Source organism: Magnolia sinica, chromosome 18 (genome assembly GCF_029962835.1).
Source record: "Magnolia sinica isolate HGM2019 chromosome 18, MsV1, whole genome shotgun sequence".
In the NCBI taxonomy this organism is placed as follows: domain Eukaryota; kingdom Viridiplantae; phylum Streptophyta; class Magnoliopsida; order Magnoliales; family Magnoliaceae; genus Magnolia; species Magnolia sinica.
In genome coordinates this window covers 64,028,649-64,052,812 of record NC_080590.1, presented here as the reverse complement: position 1 = coordinate 64,052,812, position 24,164 = coordinate 64,028,649, and the positions used below count along the sequence as shown (strand labels likewise).

At 38.6% G+C, this 24,164-nt stretch overlaps 1 protein-coding gene, 1 long non-coding RNA gene and 1 pseudogene across 6 annotated transcripts; 1 reads left to right on the top strand and 2 right to left on the bottom strand.

Moving 5' to 3' along the window:
- Positions 1 to 504: 504 nt before the first annotated feature.
- LOC131233394 (uncharacterized) lies at positions 505 to 3,854 on the bottom strand. 2 transcript variants are annotated; one of them, XR_009165234.1, is made up of 5 exons: positions 3,779 to 3,854; positions 3,035 to 3,440; positions 2,209 to 2,315; positions 1,080 to 1,176; positions 505 to 854 (listed from the first exon to the last, which is right to left on the bottom strand). It is a non-coding gene; the product is annotated as an uncharacterized LOC131233394 (long non-coding RNA). The 2 variants fall into 2 exon arrangements; XR_009165233.1 differs by lacking the exon at positions 3,779 to 3,854 and having other exon boundaries at positions 3,035 to 3,592.
- Positions 3,855 to 4,015: 161 nt separating this feature from the next.
- LOC131233393 (putative clathrin assembly protein At5g57200) lies at positions 4,016 to 6,943 on the bottom strand. 4 transcript variants are annotated; one of them, XM_058230083.1, is made up of 4 exons: positions 5,538 to 6,482; positions 5,228 to 5,318; positions 5,062 to 5,137; positions 4,016 to 4,963 (listed from the first exon to the last, which is right to left on the bottom strand). In XM_058230083.1, exons 1-4 carry the CDS (start codon positions 5,624 to 5,626, stop codon positions 4,878 to 4,880), a joined length of 342 nt encoding a protein of 113 aa, XP_058086066.1. In that variant the 5' UTR covers positions 5,627 to 6,482; the 3' UTR covers positions 4,016 to 4,877. The 4 variants fall into 4 exon arrangements, 2 of the variants coding, with proteins under 2 accessions (XP_058086066.1, XP_058086065.1); XM_058230082.1 differs by having other exon boundaries at positions 4,021 to 4,963; positions 5,228 to 5,327; positions 5,538 to 6,478; XR_009165232.1 differs by lacking the exon at positions 5,538 to 6,482 and adding an exon at positions 6,516 to 6,943 and having other exon boundaries at positions 4,026 to 5,137.
- Positions 6,944 to 17,502: 10,559 nt separating this feature from the next.
- On the top strand, positions 17,503 to 22,722 carry LOC131233392 (E3 ubiquitin ligase PQT3-like; annotated as a pseudogene).
- The last annotated feature ends 1,442 nt before the right edge of the window (positions 22,723 to 24,164 follow it).

Sequence of the window (24,164 nt, the reverse complement as noted above, 5' to 3'; positions counted from 1 at the left end):
ATGTATATATATATATATATATGCATATCAATGTTGTTGTTTCCTTTATAACATTTTCTTCACTGTTGATCAAGAGATCATTAGTGATCAAAATGATCATCGACTATGATGATCAATGTTGATGAAAGGATCCATCATCAACAATAATCATTAACGGTGATGATTAGATCCATCTCTAATGGACATGATTACTAGTGAAGATGGACATAATCATATTTAAGCACTTCATTATTATTATTATTATTTTTAATGATAATGTTTATATATGTGTGATATTATTAAGCTTGATGTGATTAGTTTACTACACCGAAATCATCATTTAGGAACGGTTTTAAACCGTTCCTAACTGCCTCAGGAACGGTTTAAAACGCAGAAAAACAGGAACGGTTCATAACCGTTTTAGGTACCGTTTCAAATTTTAGGGACGGTACTTTAGGAACGGTTTTAAACCGTTCCGTTACCAACAGTCAATTGTGGGAACATACATATTCCCTGCTTTTCAAAAAAAATAAAAAAATTTTAAAAAAAAAACCTAGAGAAACTTCATTGATGGAGATCCAATGATAACATCTATTGCATCCTTTTGCTGAAGCACATACATCTAAACCTCAACGGTAAGATTACTCTATTTACAAAATATAAAAAAAGAAAAGAAAGCAGCAAATGACCATCCCAACACCAAAACCAAAATTACAAATTTGAAGAAATTTCTAAAAAATCCATTAAATAAGAATTACAAAGTGGGGCCCAAGCATTCATCCCAACCCAATCAATCCTTTTTTGGAGATTTTGAAGCTTCCTCGGACTTTGCAATCTCAAAGAGATTTGTATCAGTTTTCAGTCTGAAACTCACCCTGCAAGACGTATAGAAAGAAACAAAGTATGACATAACATCATTTGCAATAAACACCAACAGCGAAAACGTATGCTTAGTTTTTGGTTTTTGATACAGGAGTTTCTAGATTTCATGTATTAAGGCCATCAATAACAAATCATTAAGTGCATCAAAGAATAAACTAAATTGGAAATAAACATAGTTGAAATGAAAAGAATCTGCCTCCAACAAATGAACAAGATACCTGAAGGATGAGGGCGTGGTTTTGCTTGTATGTGCTTTTTCCTGAAGTCAGTCTGTGGCTGTGGATTAAACTGCACCTTTTTGTTGACAGAATCTAGCTTGTGAAATCAAAGAATAAGAGTTATAATGCAGTTCATCAATACCAATTGTAATTTGGACTGAAGCTAATAACAGTTCTTAGCCATACTTGGTAAAAGTTGCTAAAAAAAAATGTCAGAACAATCAACTTCGATTACAAAAATGCCCATTGATTTCTTTCCTTGATAGAAAAAAACAAAATCCTAGATAGTGAGAGAAGATAATTGACTTATAATATCTACTATTAGTAATAATTGACTTATAATATCTACACCTGAGCATTGCATAGTACCTCGTTTATCTTTGGAATTCAAGCATTATCAACCGTTGATTAGACTTTACCATTGTGGCTTCTTTTTTTTTTTCACTTCCGAGGGTTGGGATCAATGGATGGTCGCCTTTGAAATTGAAATTGATTAGTACCTGTGTTGTTGTGCCTGTCTAAGAATGGTAGTAGGACACGACCACCATGCTGTAATCCATTAAAAATTATCCAAAGCACTTGAAATCTGACACCCACATCAAAATACCCTCACCCCACATCAACCTTCTTCTCTGTGGTATAACATGCAGCTCCCTACTACTAATTCATATATCCCATGATCATATAGAGCCGCCCTTCTCCACCAACCTTCACATACATTCGTCCACGTTTCTCATTCATAGTGATCTCCAGCTACTGTATTAACACCCCCAAGAAAATCAACCATTCCCTGGTATCTTGCCTTTCAACCACAACCCTTGGAAAAGACCTATCTGACAACACATATTCTTCCCCACTCCACTAATGGCTATATGCAAAAACATATGAATTGGGTAATTGATATCTGTAGATATGAAAGAACCTCAAACGCAAGTATGCACAACGTTGATTGGAAGTGCATTTATCAATCCTGGTTAGGAAAAGAGAATATAAAGGAAATTGAATTACCTGATTGTCCCAGTCAGTACACCATGTAAGGTAAGAGAGTACAAGAGCATGAACAACCGTGCCGAACAACAATCCAATCCAAATCCCCTACAAAACAAATAACATAATTAAGAAAACCAACCTCCTATTGCTGCATTTAGCAGTTTTTTCCAAGCAGTCGTTTGGCAGCATAGATTCTTGAAAGTTGGGATTTTCAATAGTGGATTTTTGAACAACATTCCAAACAACCTCGCACAACATAAAAACCAAATCAAGAAGCATTGAAAAAAAAAAAAAAAAGACGAACCAAAAGTGAAGCCTATTTGATTATCTATCAAATTGGTGGAAATTTATTGGAATGGCTAAAAAATGAAAAATATCCAATGGTTTCAACAAACAAGCATCAACGAATCAGGGGCTAGGACTTCTCAACTAATCTGATTTTCAGACTGTAACTTAGCAATAGTGGTTTCCAAAATTTACTTGGTTTAATTTGAATTATGAATGCCACAACCATCAAGAAACAAAACCTAGATGGGAAAAGCAAAGAAAGATTGATTTTTGAAATCCAAAAGGTCCGTCTGACCTTCTGCCCTCTATATATTTCACAGCAATTACGTAATTTACTATGGTGTGGCCCACCTTAGATTTGAATCTGCCTCATTTTCGGATTCAAGCTTGAAAATGAGTTGAAAAGATGAATGGTGGGCTTGAATAAAATACATTCTTTATGTGAGGAAAATTTGTTTCCACATTGTTTAGGTTGCATAACAACTATAATGGGTCTTCATGCCCTTTCTTATTTCTAATCCTAAGTGATGGCATATCGCATGTCACAGATCAGCATTGATTTAAAAGAAACATGCCACCATAAAATTGTCTGTAAAGGCCAAATTGAATTTACAAAATCAAGCTGATAAAGGATTCAAAAGATTGGATTAACACAAAAACTTATCATACAGATATACCTTTGCACTATTAGCAATAGCAGAAGCATTTATTGCATGTGGCCGTACACCATACTTGGCCAATAAGCTGAGCATTGATGATATAAAGATATAACTCTCATCCTCTTCAGCCTGCACAACAATGACCACTAGGAACAGTTCCACAGGAAAGGACAAAAGATATGCATAATCTTGTTGGCAGAAGAAGCAGTAGAGTTCAGATGAAGTAGTTCAAGACAACAGTTGAATCACTGTACCTATGCAAGTCCAGATTGAACTGCTTTCAAGCCAGCTTCACATACTCAAGCATTGTCCACAACCCCACCTATCACATTTTCTAAAGACCGCCTTCAATCATGTTAAAGGAGCGAAGCTGAAACTCCAATGAATATCTAGATCTAACAAAGGATCACAGCTAATTCATTTGCTGAAGATTAGACAGTGGGCCACACAACTGATAGATATTAGTTTATGATTCAAAAGATAATAATAAAAGCTAGCCAACAAAAGTCAATTTCTTGAATCACACTTGTCCAAATGCTATTTAACAGCTACTGTTGAAAGACATTGACCCTAGGAAACTACTGTTCATCACTAGCCAAATATGGGTCATTGACTCATTGTTTCCTCAATAAAAGTTTCTTTTGCTGTGTTGTGCAAGAGACAAGTAACATTTGTGCCTTCATATAATGTTGTATAAACACAGAATAAAGAAGAAGTAAACACATTCATGCATATATAATCTTCCCATTATTAAAAGAATACCTGGTGCACTCTGGTCAAGTAAGCCAAGTTGGAAGCAGCAAATTGACCCATCATGCTGCCCAATCACTAGGCATCCATTGCAGAGTTGATTCTTAATTGATTTGGAATCCAAAAAAATAGCACATTGAATAGATAGCTTCCAAGTTTTCAATATTTGGTAGTTCTTTAAGCGACTTAATAGCCATACAGGTAGTAGTATCCTATTTCGGTTAATATTTAGCATTCAGTAAATTGGTCAGTTAAACAGCAAAAGCAGCATCTTTTTTCTTTTTTTTTTTCTCTTTTTCTTTTTTAAATGGTTTTACTCATTTTTTGAGGAAAAGCTAGGAAATGCGAAGAATAGTTTTACTCTCCCAACATGAGCCAAGGTGTAAGATCCATGCATTTCATTACATGGGGCCCACCTTAGATGTGTGTGGCCTGAAATTAAGGACAATTTGGCCAATGGGAGGGCCACACTTGTACAAAAACTGGATGGTTGATATAACTGGACCAGCTGATTTTCTGGCCACAAAACATTCATGGTGGGGCTCACCATATGATCAGCCCGGACCTGGCACATTTGGGGAGACTCGCAAGTAGCCTTTGGGGCTCATTGATTATTTGAAAATAAGCATACAAATAGATCATGTAATATCATTCAAGTGTCAGACAGATTTCAGCTGTAATATGTTTGTTTTATGAACTACCCAAGAAAGTTATGGGTGTTATGACATTACGGGAAAGGATGGGTCCTGAACAACTATTGTGACATTGGATTCCAGAAGCATCTGTGTGAGAAAAGAGAGAGAATGAGGAATAAAAATCAGGACCCAATCTTCAAATTGCAGTGAGTAGATACTAGTATATGCTAATTGAAACAGGGGAATTACAAGATTCTCCACTCAAGAGTGTAAAGTATCTGAAAGAACATATTACTGAGAAAATTTTGAAATTGTGTGCAATGATCAAACATTATTTTATGGAACTGGCACATTTTAAAAAATGAAACCTGAAATTAAAGATATGTGGTTTTGTGACCGCCAGTAAAAGTCATTGTAAAAGCACCACCTGAACATCAACATGGACGGCCACATTGTGACTTGGAAACAGAGCTACATCATGGTTTGTTACTGAGATTCCCAAACCAAATGAACCTTTCTTCTCTACTCACAACTCCTGGCATGTAATTTGGATTGGAAAAAGCTGGAAAACAGTATCCCTCTTAATGATGTTTTTGTTTTCTGCTCCTACCCAAACAATCCCTAAATCAATTTACTGAAAAATTTCACTATGCAACCCACCAGGTGGTACTATGGCAAGAGCCATTGCGTTGCTTTCCTCAATTACAGCGGTATCAGGATTAATCTCGTTCAAGCCCTGTACAAAAAGTATGAGATGAATAGAGTTTTCTAAGAGACTTCAAAGGCATTGCAAAGAAATAAAATCTAAGGTACGTGTGAAACTCACCAACAAATCTCCAGTGTCTGCAGCTGGCATAGGTGGTTGAAGTGCAGGCTCAATGTTGAGCTGAGGAGGTTCTTGTATCTCTTTGGCACAGCTGGCACAGCTGAATTTATTCAAGATGAAATCCTCAAACTATTTTTACATAAGAAGTGAGAAATGTTTGGAAGTAACAATAAGGCAAAGGTAATCATGAAAATCTGGGAGGAAAAATATTTGGAGCAGGGCCATTAAAATTCCAAGAGAACTAAAAATAGGCATCTATATATGATGATTCTGCATTAATCCAAAAAACAAAAGGAAATATCCCATATACCTTTCTTCCATGGATAGTACAGGTGGACCCTTATTCATCACATTTCTCTCGAGTCCTACTTGTAAGTAATGCAATTGATCAATACACATGCAATATATGAAGCAGGGTATAATCCATAAGGATTTAAATCAGCATTCTTTAGTTCTTTTCAAATAGTTTCGGCCAAAAGGGTGTGGAAGAGGTTTGCTAAGCCAACCCAGGTGTATACACCATCGCCCATTTGCACAGTGTATGAGCCAATATGGCAGACACGGGCAAGATCAAAGCAGTTCATCAGGTGGGCCAGTCTTTGAAGATATTTTGGCACAAAAATCGTGGCAGTCTATTCATCAGGTGTGCCACAGTTTATGAAACAAATGGTCTGAGTGGAAAATAAAAATAAAGAAATTTTTTGCCATTCATTTGTTTTATAAAATGTGGCCCACGTGAAATGAAATCCTCCAGATTTTTTGGCTCATGAATCTACTCCTTGTTGTCCACCTGATGAACGGTCAGGATCTTGTATATGTGTGCCACAATGGCTGTGTGGTTGGTGTGTACATGGACAGAGCATTAGACGTGCTGGTCTTAGCAAAACTCCGGTGTAGTGGGTAGTGGGTCTGGTTTGGCCTAAAAATATAGCCCATTGAAGTAAATGGGTTGTTCTTGGGTTGAACCCTGCCCCACCGGGACCACCAATATGGGTTTAAATGGGCTGGGTCAGGTCACCCAATCCAACCAAGCCAGACCTATCGCAACCATCCAAATAGAGTTTCACAAATTACAAAATAAGAGACACATAAATGAACCCAAATTTCCCAAAAGCATCCACAGGTATTTCACATCACAATATCTTACCATTTAACAAGTAATGGTGTAAACACCACAACAATCAATCATCAAAAGCATGTTAGTGAAGCATGAAAGCCATACATACCAAATAAAAGATAAAAAGAAAACAGAATTAAAAAATAGAAAAGAAAAAAGAAATCCACAAACCTTGCAGCAAGAAGCAATGAAACGCACTCATATCTTTATCAACTATTCCATCAAACACCATGCATGCACTCCTATTACCTTGTTCTTCATGTACACATCAACCAATCTGACGGTGACAAATGGGTTCGAGCTAAGCCCAGACTTCACTGCCACACCAGGAATTTTTTTGTTAGCATGGACATATAAACATTAGATTTATCCTCACTTATTTTGCAAGTGCGGGCAACTCCTCTGCCAAAATCTATTAAGTTCTTCCCAGACTCTCACCTTCTCTCTCATCTAGAAGCAAAAATTTTAAGACAAAATCTTTAGAAATGCAAGAGACATCAAAATCGAATTTCAAATATGGATAAAAAATTTGGTGTAGTGATCACCAATGTCCAGGACTTGCCTAAGACACATTGCCTTCACGGTCGTTTTACATGGGCACATGCAATCAGCATCGAATTCCATGCACCAAGATTTCTGTCAGGCATTTGATTGATCACGCGATAAGCTTCCTCAACAATGCCGCACTTTGAATACAAAGAAATCAAAGAACTACCCACGAAGCTTGATGAATTGAAGCTCGTCTTCAAGCAAAGACCCGAATCACACTCGAGTAAGTAAAATCGTTAACAGCCAAATCAGCAGCCAAAGCCCGTTTAAACAGCCTCAGAGCCTCCTCATCTTCGCCGAGCTGAGCATATCCATATATCATTCCGCTCCAAGAAACCACATTGCTGTCTGACATTTCATCGAACATCTGCCGAGCATCCCGAATTTCCCCATATTTTGCATACATATCAACCAGCTAACTGCCAACAAAGACATCCAAATCGAACCTGGTCTTCAATGCTAGTGAATGTATCGATCAGCTGCACAAAGTGCTCGACAGGATTGCGCATACATATCAACCAATGAACTGCCCGACTTGGGGAAGGAGAAGGGAAAAGGGCAGAAGGGAAAATGACTGAGAAGGACACAGCTCTATGCTGATGCCCAACGTCGATTTATCTGATTGCATTCCACGAGCTCTTTCTACATGCGTGAGACGTCGAGCATCTTCAAATCCAACAGTCGAGATCCTCTCTCCCTCTACAAACAGATGGAGAGAGAGAGAAAGGGAAGGATGGAGAGCGAGAGAAACCCTAGTTTACAGTGGCAATCCATCTGCGACATCGGATTTTGGTGCAAGCAGCCATGGATGGCCCTTAGACTCACACTGAAACTCAGATTTGCCATGGCTTACAGTGGCAATCCGCATCTTCCCCTGCTTGTTGACCACCATTAATGGCGATCCCATCCTCGAAATCAGATTCAAAAAAAAAAAAAAACTCCGTGATGGTGGTGACTGGACTGCGGCGGCTAGGGTTATCCAACCCTGTGATGAAGCAGACGTGGCTGCCTAGCCTCTTATGAGAGAGAGAGAGAGAGAGAGAGAGAGAGAGAGAGTTTGGGTGTGGCTGCAGTTGAAAATAGGATTTTGGGTTTTGAAGCATGCGGTCTCGCGGAATGAAATATTTTGCCCTAATTAAGCTATAAAATCGTTCCCTATTCCAACTGTCAGGTATGGTTTGCATCAGGAACGGTTCCTAAACCAAAATCATAGCCGTTTCTGAGCAATAATTTTGGTGTAGTGGTTCTAAGCCCTCCCTAAATTTTTCATTGGAAAATATAAAATTTAGTGCTTAGATGCTCTCTATAAATAAAGGTTGTGCATAACCTGAGTGGAAATTTATTCTCCTCTACTAAATGATGCATGCAATCAAGTAATGGAAGATTACATGTTATACAATTATAATTTTATAAAAGCATCAATTTTATCCTAAATAGAGAACTTGATTGTTCTACACCGCCCATTCAAGTATGTGGACTTTCAGATCTCGTTAAGATGTGTTGACTACTTTTATACTCTGAAAATTTGTGTAACACGTAGAAATACTGATGATCAGAGTCAATACCTTAGATCATAGCTAAGTAGTGATACTCATGCAATGTAGAGATGACCACCAAAGCGTTAATCGCTGAAGAGCTGAATGGATAACATTTCGACGGTGACAACTACGAAGACTGGTCCCGCATGGTGCGGTGCCTTCTGCACGAGGACGACATATCGCACACACTCGATGAAGTTCAAGAGGACCCATATTGGCTGAAAATGGAAATTTACTAGAACATAGGGTTGCGATGAGTCGCTACAATAAGTGGCGAAAACAGAATCGCTCATCTCATACTGTCCTTCTTACCACTATGCACAAAGAAATCATACCAATGTATGAAGTGCATGAAACCGCTAAGGGAATATAGGAAGCACTGACAAATGCCTATACGCAAAAGTCAGATGCGAAAGTTCGGGCAATGGAATTAGAATTCCAGGAGTATAGGATGTCAGTCGGCTGTCCCATCAAAGATCATATCCGTAAGATGGAGCAACTGATAGGTGCCCTTAGGAATGTTAGGTGTAAATTGACTGAAAATCAAAAGATTATAGTCATGCACCGTTCCTTTCCTGAATCTTGGGCCCAAATCAAAAGAATTCTGAACCATACTGATTCTATCACAACGTTCAGAAACTTATGTGGTCACTTGGTACGTAAGGTTGAAATAAATGCAATTCAATTAGGTTCAATCAAGGCCTTTATAGCAGAAACCCATAAGCGAAAAGCTAATAAGAAACAGCTTAAAGCTCGCAAGAAGGCGAAAAAAAATAACCAAAAATAGAAGACCACAGCCCCTTTTCCAAATCTTAAGAAGGGGAATGGAAAGAAGAAGCAGAAAAAGACAAATATAGTCTGTTTTGTCTATGAAAATTTCCGCCATTATGCTCGGCAGTGTGCCCATAAAAAGATGGTAATTTCTCAGTTACTAGATACTTTATATGTAGGTGTTTGTTCGAAAATCCTTTCCGTTGATACTATATCTAACAAGTGGATTTTGAATTCAGGCGCAACAAAGCACGTGAAATGGAGTCGTCGAGGACTCGAGGAATTCTGACCTATAGCCAAGGGAAGTTAGAAGGTGTACATGGGCAATAACGCTGTTGAAGACGTATTAGGGATTGGCATTTTCCATCTCCGTACGCGTATAGGGCGAATAATAATCCTCCATGATACTCTTTATGCACCGGGGATGCGTCGGAATTTAATTTCTATTTCTAGGTTATTATTTGATGGTTTTGATATTCGATTTTCCGGGATAAGAGTTTCTTTGAGATTGAATAACTTCATCTTTGCATAGAAAAATTTAATTTCAGATTTATTTATTCTAGATGTAGATTGTGATAATGCCTCTCTTGCTTTATCTACTATGTCGAATGAAACTGTAATATCTGAATCTCAAAAATGGCACGCGAGGTTAGGTCACATCGGAAAGGATCGTATGATAAGACTAGTACGTTCTAGTCTGTTAGACTCCTTATCCAAAGTTGATTTGCCATTTTGTGAACATTGTGTGCCCGGAAAGACTTCAAAGAAACCATTTTTCAAAGTAGCTAGGTCCAAGGGCACACTAGAGATAATTCATTCAGATATCTGTGGACCCTTTAATGTACATACTAGAAATGGATGTCAATATTTTGTCACTTTCATTGACGATTACTCGTGCTATGGATATGTGTATCTCATCTCACACAAATCTGAGGCTTTTGATTGTTTTCTTAAATATAAAGCTGAGGTGGAAAATCAACTTGAAAAAAAGATTAAAATCCTTCGATCTGACAGATGTGGCGAGTATACATCTAAAACGTTTAAATCATATTGTGAAAATATTGGTATTGTTCGGCAGTACACAATGGCTTACACTCCACAACAAAATGGTGTTGCTGAGAGAAGGAATATGACAATATTGGACATGGTTAGATCGATGATCGCACAAGCCAATCTCTCTACCACATTCTGGGGAGATGCACTATTAACAGCCGTCTACGTCCTTAATAGAGTATCATCCAAATCCATTCCTAAGACCCCATATGAGATGTGGTCTGAGAGGATTCCTTCTCTAGCCAACCTATGCCCTTAGGGATCTTTAGGATATGTTTTGCTACCTACCCCGCATAGAGGTAAACTTGATAGTAAAACCATTGAATGCGTGTTCATAAGGTACCATATGCATTCAAAGGGATGCATTCTAGTTTATGAAGACCATGGACGATGGATTGAGATAGAATCCTGTGACGTGACCTTCGTTGAAGATAGATACCCAAGCCGAATTAAACAAAAGGTTCCAATATAACTTTTTGAAATATTCGATGTATCTCAGGAGAGTGGGAGTTCTGCTTCTTAAGATGATGATGTTCCTATAATTCGTCAGGACAATGGGAGGACATCTCAGCAGACTCCTGAGTTACGTCGAAGCGAAAGAGGATTGATTCCCCGAAGATACTTCGATATTGAGGGGCAAACATTCTCTTGCGTTGCAGTTGATAATGATGAACCTGATTCGTATCAAGATGCATTATTATCTTCTAACTCGGCCGATTCGGTGAATGCTATGGACGAAGAGATTGCTTCCATGGAAAAGAATAAAGTCTAGGAACTTATTAATCTGTCTTTTAATCACAAAGCGATACGTAACAAATGGGTACTAAAGATCAAAAGAAAGGCAGATAGTACAATAGACAAGTATAAAGCATGATTAGTTATGTAACGCCCTGAAATTCGAGGGTTGAGCATAACTTAGCTCCCGAGTTCCAAAACATTACTTATGCAATATATTTAATGATGAATGTATGTTGACTGTATTAGTGCATAAAACATGGAATAGATTAAGCTAAAACACAGATATAATTCAGGGATAAGTGAATAAAGCAAGCGGAAGACTTATAGAAAAATATGTATACAAGTGGAAATCCCTGAAGTACATATACAAATCAGGTCGTATGAAAGTGTTACTTATCAAAATTATAAGTATCAAGTTACATCATTTAAATTCCCAAAAATAATCCGAGCATCCCGCGCATCAGACCAAGGCTCGCTAGAACCCGTCTGAAAACTGTATATAAGAGAAAGCAGCCTCATCATCATCCATCTCCCGCTCTGCCTCAGAAGTCGCATCAACATCTGCAACATCAGAACCTAAGACAGAGTCTGGTGGGTGTTTAACACCGCCCCAGAACGTGGGAGTGAGTGATCAACTCAGTGGAACAATAAGGTACTAGTTAACATGTTATCAGTTCAATCAAGCAGTAATGATAAAGCAGAACAATTAAACAAGTCCTAAGTACTCTTGTTAATGCAATGATGTATGCGGAATGATGCGTGCCCTCACGCGTACACCCTCAGCGTCTTCATTTTACGTTACGCATGACACCACCTCAAAGTGCGCCATATCTATAAAGCACATGCAAATGCGGTGCATGGATATGATTACCAAGTTGTTATTAGTCCTTTTCATACAGCAGGATTGGGAAGTTAAGATACCTTCCTCATGTCACCATCTAAACAGTGATCCATTCTAGGGTCGTCAGTCCTAGACATCTCATACGATCATATGGTTTCAGGTCGTAGCAAAGGGCTCGTCACCAATCAATGCACGCCTTTCATACCTTCGCTACTACACTAAGGCTCGTCACCTCAATGCGGTATCCAGGCATGCTCGAGGTTATTACAAAGGGCTCGTCACCAATCAATGTAGGCCGACAGCACGAATATAGTGTCCCATACCACCATAATCGGCTCACGAGTTTAGTTGCTCACTGGTCACTACGGGGAGGCTCGTCACCCCAGTGTAGGCCGACAGCTCGACCACGGTGTCCCATACCACCATGTCCGGCTCATGAGTCTTAGCGAATCAAGGTACCATGGTTAATAGGATTTTACTGTTAAGTTCGGTACCCTAGATTCAAGCAATAGCGTCCATACATAGTGAACATACAACGGACAATCGGGTTACTTGACGAACTCGACTAGCACAAGCGCACGTTGAGTTGAGCGATATAGAGTGCGCAAACACTCCACGTGGCCAAACCACTGCCGACAACTCTAATACGACTCGGGTTCGTCTAATACGTCCTACGTGGCGAAAACAACCTCAGCCACGATCATAAAGCAGATTACCGATTTCCTGGACTAATGCATAGTCCCAAACACATTACACTACAACAGATATATGAATTGAATGTAGAACAGTAAAGGAAACAACAACTCAAGCCATGGTACGTAAGCACTTGAGGAATATCAACTTAACATAATTGTAAGCATAAGTAATGCTTGAATTTAAATAAAATGGAATGTAACTAGCAAGAAGAAAATCATGCACATCAATAGGAGTGTTGAGAATCACTTCTCAATGCTCGCAATTAGTGTAATAAGTTACACTTTAGATCATTCATGCATTTTTACAAACACTTAGAATACATGGTACAACATACATGACGTATGTTGAAAAACGAGCACTTGGACAATTCCTTTTACCAAGGAGTTATCACACACACATCTAGCATGCATACATGACAAATAATCATGGCAAACAAGTGCATAATTTATACGTATACGGTACTTTATACATACACATAGAATACACAAATCTCAATATAACACATGCATATCAGGAACGCAACATAAATACAACATTTGGCATGTGAAATCTCATCCATAACAAGAATAAATCACTAACTGGCATTGAAAGCCTTAAAAACCATAACCTATACACTTAAAGTCCGCACCTTAAGCAAGGAAAGAAACACTGAACTGATTTAGACGAGTTGTCTTCGTCAACGGCGATAGAATACCCTAAAACAAGGATAGAAATGAGATACAATAACACCAAGACTAATCTAAGCTCTAACACAGATTAGGGTTAGGTTAACTTACCCCAAGATGAACTCAGAATTGTCAGAATAACGATTCAAAGTGAAGGTTCAAGGATGTAGAAGAACAGGAAAGAATCCAAGATGATTCACCAACTTCTCTCTCACTTTCTCTCTCTTTTCCACTCTCTTTCCAAGCTAGGGTTAGAGAAAATTCGTATGGAAAAGAGGGCTAGGGTTTAAGGACTATAAATAAGCCTATAATTGATGAAAATAACCCCAGGGCTAAGGTATACTTAGGGTATAACCAAAACCTGCCTCTTACGATCCAATGAAGCACTTCTGGTGGGCCTATAACCAAGAAAGGTCGGACTTAAGCTCATTGACCATGGATCTAGGTCAAGCAGAGTTTTCGTACCAACTGGCTCTTCAGATCAGCCGTGGCGGACCACACTTAATTCAACGGTCACAGAATCTCGATCAGGTCCACAAGCACAAGGATATGCCTGGGCCACCTTCCCTGATTAGAGGGTAAAATTGGGTCAGAATCCAACGGTCAGATAACTTAAAATCATCGCCCAAGCGACACGACTCAGATTTCATAAAAGCTTACTAAATATCCAACCGTTCTCACACTCTTCACTTTGAACTCAATCAAATCGACCCAGAACATCACATGGACTTAATTTTTGAGGTGATGGTCAAGCCCAACATAGTGACCGCAACAGCCTAAGATCATCGCTATCGGACTTTCGACGCGTTGTCCAGGTCTGATCCACAACTTCCAAAACTTTCCTAGAACAACTGGATTTAGCGATGGATCCCAGATTTCAGAGTAACATAGCGCTAACTAATCTACAAGTTTTGAGCCATGCAGATACAATTTAAAGTGATTGATGCGAATTTCACAAGCAATCGAGTATAGCGCTAATTACCCCAAAAACAACTACTTAAGGAAAGATTAGCACAAAAATTTCAAAGGTCGCTACAAGTTACTAAAGGTTTTACACAACAAGAAGGCATTGATTACGAGGAGACCTTTTCACCTGTGGCAAAGTTCTCCTCAATCTGTATGATCTTATCCATTGTCGCAAGTTTAAACTTAGAATTATATCAGATGGTTGTAAATACCGCATTTTTAAATGGTGACTTGGATGAAAAGATATACATGCAACAACCCATACGTTATGTAGACAAAAAACATCCAAGGAAAGTCTACAAGTTGTTGAAATCTATCTATGGGCTGAAGCAATCTTCAAGATAGTGGTACATGAGGTTCCACTTGGTCATCAATACTTTTGGATTCACGATGAGTGAAGAAGATTATTGTGTATACATAAAATGGTCTGGAAGATCTTTTCTGATACTATCTCTATATGTAGACGATATCCTGTTAGCTGGTAATGACATGCAATTGTTGATATTGATTAAAGATTGGTTATTCTCGAACTTTGAGATAAAAGACCTTGGTAAAGTCAACTTTATTCTTGGGATAAAAATCATCAGGGATTGCCCTAAGAAATTTTTAAGCTTATCTCAAGCAACCTATATATAAAAGATCTTACAGCGGTTCAGGGTGAAAAATTCAAAAGCTGTTGAAACCCCTATGGATAAAGCTATCAAGCTAGATAGGAAATCATGTCCCTAGACTAAAGCCGAGAAATTGGCTATGTCATCAGTACCTTATGCAAGTACAGTAGGGAGCTTAATATATGCTATGCTTTGCACCAGACCGGATATTAGCTATACAATTGGCATAGTCAGCCGTTATCAGAGTAACTCGGGACAGTCTCATTGGTAAGCCGTCAAACATATATTCCGCTATCTCAAAGGAACAAAAGACCTAATGTTGTGTTATGAAGGCACAAGCCTTAAGCTCAAATGATATTCTGATGTTGCTTGGGGTAATGACGCCGACGAGGGAAAGTCTACTTCAAGGTATGTATTCTTACTCGGAGAAGGAGCTATCTCATGGTCGAGTAAGAAACAGACATCCACAGCTCTTTCATCTATGGAGGCCGAGTACATTGCATGTTGTGCTGCAATTCAAGAGTGTGTATGGGTTCACAGATTTCTATTAGGTTTGGGTGTTGTATCGAGTGTTCGTCAGCTTATATCGCTGAAGATAGATAATACTTCTACCATTGACTTGGCAAAGGACTCTAAACACTACCAGAAGTCTAAGCACATTGAGATCAAGTATCATTACGTTCGTGATTAAGTGAGAGATAAAAAGGTCGCCCTCAGCTTCATTCCTACTAAGGAGATGATGGTTGATCCCATGACGAAACCTATAGCTAAAGATCTATTTCAGGTTCACATCAGGCAAATGGGATTGAGGAAAGTTTAACTAATGTACTTGTTTTGTAATACATTTGATCTTTTATTAATAAATAATATATTCCATTTATTCAGTATTAAACACTAATATAAACTAGGTAAGTAGATCATTAGCATTTACCTTAAGATCATATAGGATTTCTATCTTTGTCGACAGGCCGGTCACCCACTCGCACGGGATGACCAACCTTGAATGTACAAGAGAGATACATTCGGGGCCATGTTTATATATTGAAGTATGAACTTCTCTTTATTTTGAATAATAAAGGATGGGGATATGAGTGAGTCGTATCCGTTTATAATCTTATAAAGATTGAAGATGAGACTGAAAAAGTCGAATAGCATAATCGCACCATTCCATTACATGCGATCAATGTTATGGCCTGAATTTAGAGCCAGGTTATGAGGTTATGAGATGAGTCGTACCTCATGTAGAATGACCTACATATTATAGACCCGACATTCTCCTAGTAATGTCTACTTTACGACGTGGATTATAGTCACGTGCTGGACCTTTTACCTACAGATTGCTTTGATTTAATTCAATCATTGCAACGTGCGAGTAGCTAGTCCCGTAGGTGACTCTTTATGTCCTGAGCTACCCCGCTCTTGTGTATATGAGGATGAAATTGAGTGTTGCTACTTTAGTGTACTGATTAGCCAGACTCAGTTACGCTAGGAAAGCGGTTAATTAATTTCAAATTACACATTTGCGTGGGGAAGATCCCGTAACAGCTATACCAAGTTTCTAGAACTATAAATACGCACTTGAAGACTTATCCGCCGGCAGTATCGAGTTATTTTTATTAGACTTTTGCAAACAATATTTTTCTTAAAAAGCATATATATACAAGTATTGCTTTAAATTGGTTTCAGTCGAAGTTTGTGAAAAATCAAATTTTCAGAATAACTCGATAAGTTGGATAAGTGCATATGTTGGCCGAGTACTCCAGATCGGGAGTTAACTCTATCCAGTGTGGTCATGCGGACTAGGACAGGCATTGCAAAGCTTGGGTTATTGAGTACTAGTTAGGTGGTCACTTAGTACTTAAGCACCTGTGAGAAGATTATGGTGATTCAGCTGGTCCCACGCCTCTAATTCTTTTGATCGCGATGTTTGGTCTTTGATTGTTATTAGGCGAATTAAATGGATAAATTTTTGTATCTATCCCACAATGTGATTGAGTGGGAGATGTCGGACCTAGACCAGTGGGGCCCACTGGTGAGCAATCACTAGTGGGTACGTCCCATGCTTCTTCTGGCCTTTTCCTTTTCTTTTATATTTCAAATTCAACTTTGAATTTGATTTATGATATGAGATAGGGATAAGATCAGATGATATAGTCTCATCCAAACTCTCATGCCTTCCTATAAAATGGATGAGACTCTCTCTCGTTAAAATCATCATATACGAAATACCGAGAGTATACGGAGAGGGATATAGTGTGCATAGTAAGTCTGTCCATTTTGGCTTGTCCTTGGGACGATCTAATCCATAGATCGCAATTTGGGGCCACTTCTACCGTAGGATCAGAGGTGTGAACAGATCCATCTGCTCCAGTAGTAGATAGGCGGGCCGTTGGAGCGTCAATCTTCTGCTTTGTAAAGGTTCCGAAATTCGTGTAGACCGTCAGATCTTGAGGGCTCACCTTCCGTGCTTCCCTATAGACATCATCATCATCATTATCATCATCTAAACCTTATTCCAACTAATTGGGGCGGTTACACAGTTCAAGTTTTGCCATACTACTCTATCAAAGGCCATAACTTCAGTTAAACCATAGGTCGTAAAGTCTTTTTCTTACTACCTCCATCATGTCCAGTTGGACCTTCCCATTGTACTTTTAGAGATTTCAACTTCTACCAACTCCACCGACGCATAACATTTAAATGATGATGATTTCTCTATAAGTTTATTTCACTGGCAATATGTGTCATTATTCAGACATTCTCTCTGTAGTATTTTTTCAAATAGTCTTTGTGGTATGTTTTGTTTTGCTTCAGATTATTCTGACGAAGAAATGCTGGTACCAAGAAATACGTCTGTATCAGTTTGCCGGGTTCCCGGACCGCCTCGCTTGCGCATTGTTATAAAACGAGAAGAGTAATACATCTCACTCTGAATCTTGATCATTCATTTAGTGTTTTCTATGCATTTATACATGTTTCACTTTCAACCCATTGGAAATAGTGAATTCTGTTTTGGCCTTTCTTTTCCCTGGCTTACATTCTCAGAGTTCTTTTGGTACTTGAGTCTTTATTTCTAAAGAGGAAATTAAGAGCTTCAATCTGTTTTCTGGTCGTAGAGAGAGTAAGGTAGAAGAAGTTTCAAATTCTAAGAGCACTGTGTCTGTTGCTGATTCATCTGACATGATATCTCTAAACGTAAGACTCTTTAGTGGATTGGTTTGGCAATGTCATTTTAGACACTGATTTTGGAAGAATTTTCTATTCTATTATGATTGCAAGTGAATGATAGGAAGTGGAAAATCTGAAATAATTATTTGTTCGTTTTGCTTTCCAGCCTGAAGAATCAGAAGGATATGATTTTGGGAATGATCTTTTTGCTATTCCAGAAGTGTTGCCAGTGCAATTGAGCAATCTGGTGCAAAATGATCAAAGTAAGGCTAAGGAAGATAGGAAGGTGGAAATTAATCTAAGGAAGGCTGAGGAAGATAGGAGGATCAAGGCATTAGTCAAAACACCTGCTTTGGACATGCAATGGTGAGACATTTGTCCCTTTCATTTGTTCTCGGATATGATGTGGTGTTTCCATTGCCAACATGTTTTTTATTTTCCTTCCACTCTCAGTCTTCACCGTTCTAGATACGTCTTACAGGAAAACAAAGGGAACTTTTGGTTTTGGAGGCGGCTTTGGAAGGGCTATGGGTGATAGAATGGTGAAGGTACATGGTTTGGTATGTTCCATGGAATTTAATGTCTTGTTTCTCTGTGTTTATTACTGGTACCAATGTTCCTTAATTGTTTTAATTGTTAGCACGAACACCTTGGGTCCTTTGCATGTGATGTAAGTTAACTCACATTCCTCCAATGTTATTGAATGAAGAAAGTGTATGGCTTACAAACATTCTATCTGATGCGCTTATATAAGCAAAGAGGGTCTAGACTCTTAATCCAACTTAAAAGGGAAGATTTTTCTGAAATAGTAAACTTGTTAAAAGTAGTAAAGGTATCTAGATGACTAAAAAGAGACTTTGGACGACAACAGGACTCTGAAACCCCTAAATACAACAAAAACTTATCGTACTAAAAATAGTAAGTTGCAAGCTAAAATACATATTTGAGCCTGAAAACAGCCTTTTTTCTAAAAGAAATCCCTCTGGTCTAACCAACCCCGTCAATTACCATATAGTAGGCTGGTCAATAGCTTTCCAACGACAGTTGAACATGCAAATCCAATAACCTGTCGCAAGGTTATGGCCATCCAAAGCTATAGTGGGCATTTAGGCCAATAGAGCTTTTCACCCTGTTTTCTTTCGATCCTAGCCATCCATGAAGTCGTCCACAACCTGTTCCACATCAGTTCAGCATATACCTCTTTTTTTTCTTTTTTCTTTTTTGAATCTGAGGATCTTCTTGTTTTCTATTTTCAGTTTTCATATATAAATCTATTATCGTTGCAGTTCTTTCTGGTTCTAACATTTAAAATTTTGCTTGATATGAAGGTCGGGGTGGATTGTTGGAGCGCAAGATACCTCCACAAGGGTATATCTGTCATAGATGCAAAGCGCCCGGGCATTTTATTCAGTATTGCGATCCTAGCTACAACATTAAAAGGTTGACATCCAACTGGAATTCCAAGGTCGATGCTAGTGGAAACTCCAGATGGCTCTATGCATTACCAAGTGGAGCTGTTGCCGTTGTAAAGCCAAATGAGTAAGCTGATACTCTCTCTCTCTCTCTCTCTCTCTCTCTCTCTCTCTCTCCCCCTACCGGCCCCGCCCCCTCCCCCCCTCTCTCTCAAGGCAAGTGGATATTTCCTCTTTTGAAAGGCATGATGCTTTTGTGAAGGAGATTGAGGGGTTACCTTCAACTCGATCTGTCAGTGATATTCCTCCAGAATTGCATTGCCCACTGTGTAGAGAAGTAATGAAAGATGCTGCCATGACTGGCAAGTGCTGTTTCAGGAGTTTCTGCAACAAATGTAAGTTTTCTGATCTTTGGAACTGTCCCTTTTGTGGTTCTTTTTAGAAGTAATAATTTCAATTTTATATTATATTTGGCGATCTTTTTTTTCTTTTTTTCTTTTTTTTTGTATTTTTAACTGAATTTGGCAACTTCATTACCCCCTGCCGTACTAGTTACCTGCTTTCAATTGCAATAGAGCACGTTGTTAATTATGCATTACTTCATCTGTTCTCACCAAATATCATGAAATTTCATTATTATCAGTCTAAGTTGCTGCAATATTTCATTGAGTTTGGAACAGCCAAACACATCCTAAACCATTTCTATAATTCCTCTTTTAAAAATAAAAGAAAAGAGTTCTTCAAAAAATAAAAAGGAAAAGAAGCAAAGACACTAGTCAATGCAAAAGAACCAATTTAATTCTATTATCTTGTTACGTAATAAAAGTACGTTGCTTCTGTCAGTGCTGGGATCTAGCCACTTCCAAATTACAAACTTCATGCTGACAATGCTTGCGTCTTATGAGCTTTGAAGCCCACAATGCAGCCACGCATGCCATCATCGCATGGCATCGGAGATTTGTACTAGGTTGGCCATTCTTGTGTGGCAACCTGACTGAAGATCAAGGTGGCCATCTCTGTATGAAAACTGCCAAAACGTTCACGTGCGGCCCCAACAGATTAGTGAACTGGCATTATATTTGGTCTATCATATATGTAGTGGGCCCACCTGATTCAAGGCCTGGATGCCCTGCAGATGGTAATGGAATGGTGGGCTTTACAAAACTCAGTTTTTAGTGGGGGATCCTTGCACAGATGTGAAACTCTGGTTTAAAATAGCATCATGATACACAATGTTGGGGTCTATTGTGCTTTACTTTTCATGGCAGTTGTTTTTTGTATTTTCATTCAATGTTTGTTGATGCATTTAAAGATTAAGGCCTTAAGTTATAATATTTTTTTAGATGTGCTGTAAATTCTCAGTTATCTGTGCATTTTTAATCAAGTATCAGGGACCACAATCTCAAAGTCAATGTGTGCATGTGGGGCCACATATATCCTTGCAGATAGCCTGACACCCAATAAGACACTCAGGGAGACCATCAACCGTGTTTTAGAGTCGACAACCAGTAGTACTCTAGAAAATGCTGGAAGCTTATCAAATGTTCAAGGTTTGCATTTCACTGAAGCACGTCTCCTTCAGTTTATCTGATTCAAATAATATTTCTGGTGTGATAATAAACCCACCTGTTTTCCTCAGAGAGCAATTCGTGCATTCTTTCTGCTCCTATGAAGGAAGAACACATACCACCTTTTCGTAAAGATAACACTTGGAATAGAAAGAGACCTTTGGATGAAGAGAAGCTTACCATTGGTAGTCTCCATCAGTCCTTGGAAAGAAGTAAGACGACAGCAAATACCACAAAATCTGAAGTGACAGTGGAGCCTGTAAGTAGGAAAGAACCGGCATGGTGGGGGGTTGTTCCTCCTCTAGCCGAAGAGAGTCCAGCAGAACCTGCCCATTGGAGGTCCAGGTGAATAATTTTCACGCATTGAATTCGATATTAAAAATCGTTTTGTTTTGGTTTGTGGGATAGTTTTTGACCCAGTTAGGTTAGTCATGCTCACCTGGGAATTAGGAGCATGTTGAGGCTTAGCCATTACCAGCCAATTTTAAATGAAATAACAAGTTTTTGTGTGTGTGTGTGTGTGTGTGGTTGTTTCCTGACCTTTTCTAATCACTACAGGAATGAAGAAAAGGAAGCAAGCATGCAAAGCTGCTAATGGTGAGTCTGTTACATTTCGGTTTTTTTCTTTCTTTCTTTCTAAGTAACATCCATCCATGACTTCTCAATATGCGACTGAAACCCACATGCATTACGAAATTTGCATGGCTGCCCCCTGAGGTGAATACATGCTGGGTTTGGCAGATCTTCTATTGGAAAATTTCATTTGCACCTTCATTCTTGAAAACAAAAAATCCGAACTTTGAAACCTGATACAGTATTAGTCTTATGTTTTAGCAAAATAATGACCTAAGTTAATGCCGAAGACACTGCATTTATGGCATAACTGTCTAAGACCACCTGCAAGGATTTTTTTTAACCATTTCCATTATCTTGTGATTTGAAAACCAAAATGGTTGAATAATATTATATTTTATTATTTTATTTTTGCAAATGCGCTTCTGCACGCACAAACAGAGGGAGGAATTAATGCAAGGATAAGTGCCAACCTGTCAATTACATACAACATCCAACCCGTCTGAAAGGTTCACCTGATAATGAGGAACATCTTCCACAAACTCCAAGCCTATCCACTCATCAGGTGGGCTACACCATAGCAATGGACAGAAGCCCATCTGATTCAGAGTACAGGTGTGGCCCACCTAACTAGTGGATCAGGCTATTTTTTATAGCAGGCGATCTTCATGGTGGGCCCAAACTTTGGATGGGTTTGATGTGTTACACAATTAACAGGTGGGCTCTCATCCACTAGTTGGATGGTATATGAGATGGGTTAAGAGGCTCTGTTGGTGCTGCAAATTTGGAACAAGGGATGGCTTTGCAAGGCCTAAATCCACATACTCACTTTGGTTATAACTTATGTTGATTAAGGATGAATTCTCATTTTGATTTACTAACATTCTAAGTTCTCAAATTCTATTTTCATTCATGGATATAACGTTGTTTAAAAATTCAATTTCTGCAAGTATTGATATGCTTGTGGTGACCTGCAGTTGACAAAGTGATCGCAACTGCTCGGTTCCATTGTTACACACAAGGATTAGAATGATGAATCTTACTGACTGTTGAAGAAAGATAAGGTGCACATTTGAAGTTTCCAAGAAGTCAATGTGAATTTTATTTATTTTTATTTTTTATTTTTTGGAAGAAATGTAAATAGGGAAAATATATTTTTCTTATTTATTTTTTTGGTTACCAAACAATTGTATAATAAGTTATTTTTTGGTCATATAAAGAAAAAAATTCATTGGTGCATAAGACTTGCTGATTATTGTCTTTACTTGAATCTTGATAGCATTATCCATGGCGCATGCATTTTTCAACATGCATCCATTGGATAGAGGGGCTTTGAGTTTGTTGGTGAAAATGCAATGCATTTCTTTTTTGCTTGTATGGATTTTGTCCAATCAATGTTGATGGGGGGTTTGAATCTGATAGATGCCTCACGTATAAGGGTGGCAATTGGCAGGGTAGCCTGCCGAGTCTGACCCTGTTTTGGGCCAGGCTTGGAGTAGCTAGTCCTGTGGGCTGGTCTTAGGCCTTGCATTCATGGCCCAATTAATTTTCAAGTCGGGCTTGGACTTTTAAGTCATTGTAGCCCAACATGAATGTAGACCATTGGTTTCATTTCTCTAAAATGCTTTTTGGCCCAACCTTTGATTGTCAATCCATTTTCCAAGTCACTTTGATGTGATTACCCAACTCGTCTGATCAAAAGGATGGGAATGCATGGCCCATATTTATTATCCTAGAAAATTTCCAACTTAGTTATTCGCACTGTCCACCATTTGGAGCCACCTTTAATTGCGTCCACCTCTTATGATTTGACTTTATTTGGTGATCATAATCATCCAATTATGACAATGAAAGGATGATCCATAATGATTATACTAGAAAATGTCGAGTTACTGATTTAAGGAATTTTTATGAACAAATTTCTCATAAATTCCAATTCGTGGTTCTTTTTAAGAAGGGAAGTTATGGAACGAAAATTTGGGGCCCAAATGGTATGTATTGAATCACCACATAAGCTATACGATCATTTTTCATGTTTTTAAACGGTGTATCTTAACTTTTGGGGTGTGGGTTACCTTATGTTTAAATTGACTAATTTTTTTGTTCTGCCAACACCATGGTAGATTATATATTTTGGATGGGTTGGATATCACAAAAGTATTATGTGGGCCCTACAATTCTCCACTTTACCACTTTCTATTTCATGGAAGTCTCACATGTAAGGGTGGCAATTGGATGAGTCCAACTCAACTTTGGCCCATGCTTTGAATAACTTGGCCCGTGGGCCTAGCCCAATTAATTTTTAAGTCAGGCTTAGGCTTAAGTCATTTTAACCCAACTTGAATCTTGATAATTAGTTTCATTTCTCTAAAATGTATATTTCTCTTTGCATGTGGGCCCAACTTTATAAAGAAATAGATTAGGAAACTTCTAGTGGCAAATAATGATTTTATCACTTTTCGAACCGAGCAAGTTGGGTCAGGCACAAGCCCCATCATTTTTGTTTTCTTTTGGTTAAGGATTGGGTCCAGGCTTGTGTTGCTAGGTCCACGTTAGGCTCAGGTCTTGGGTCTCTTTTAAGTGTAGGTCCAAGGCTAGGCCTAGCGAAGCTTGGGCCGAAACTCGGTCCATTGCTACCCCTATGGTGCACGTGAGATGTGGTAATTGAATT

Excerpts from the sequence above, each read along its gene's own strand:
- LOC131233393 (XM_058230082.1), bottom strand. The coding sequence starts at position 5,626 with ATGTGTATTGATCAATTGCATTACTTACAAGTAGGACTCGAGAGAAAT. Across the intron at positions 5,328-5,537 it reads GTACTATCCATGGAAGAAAG|CTGTGCCAGCTGTGCCAAAG; the intron begins GTATATGGGATA and ends GAATAAATTCAG. Across the intron at positions 5,138-5,227 it reads CAGACACTGGAGATTTGTTG|GGCTTGAACGAGATTAATCC; the intron begins GTGAGTTTCACA and ends CTTTTTGTACAG.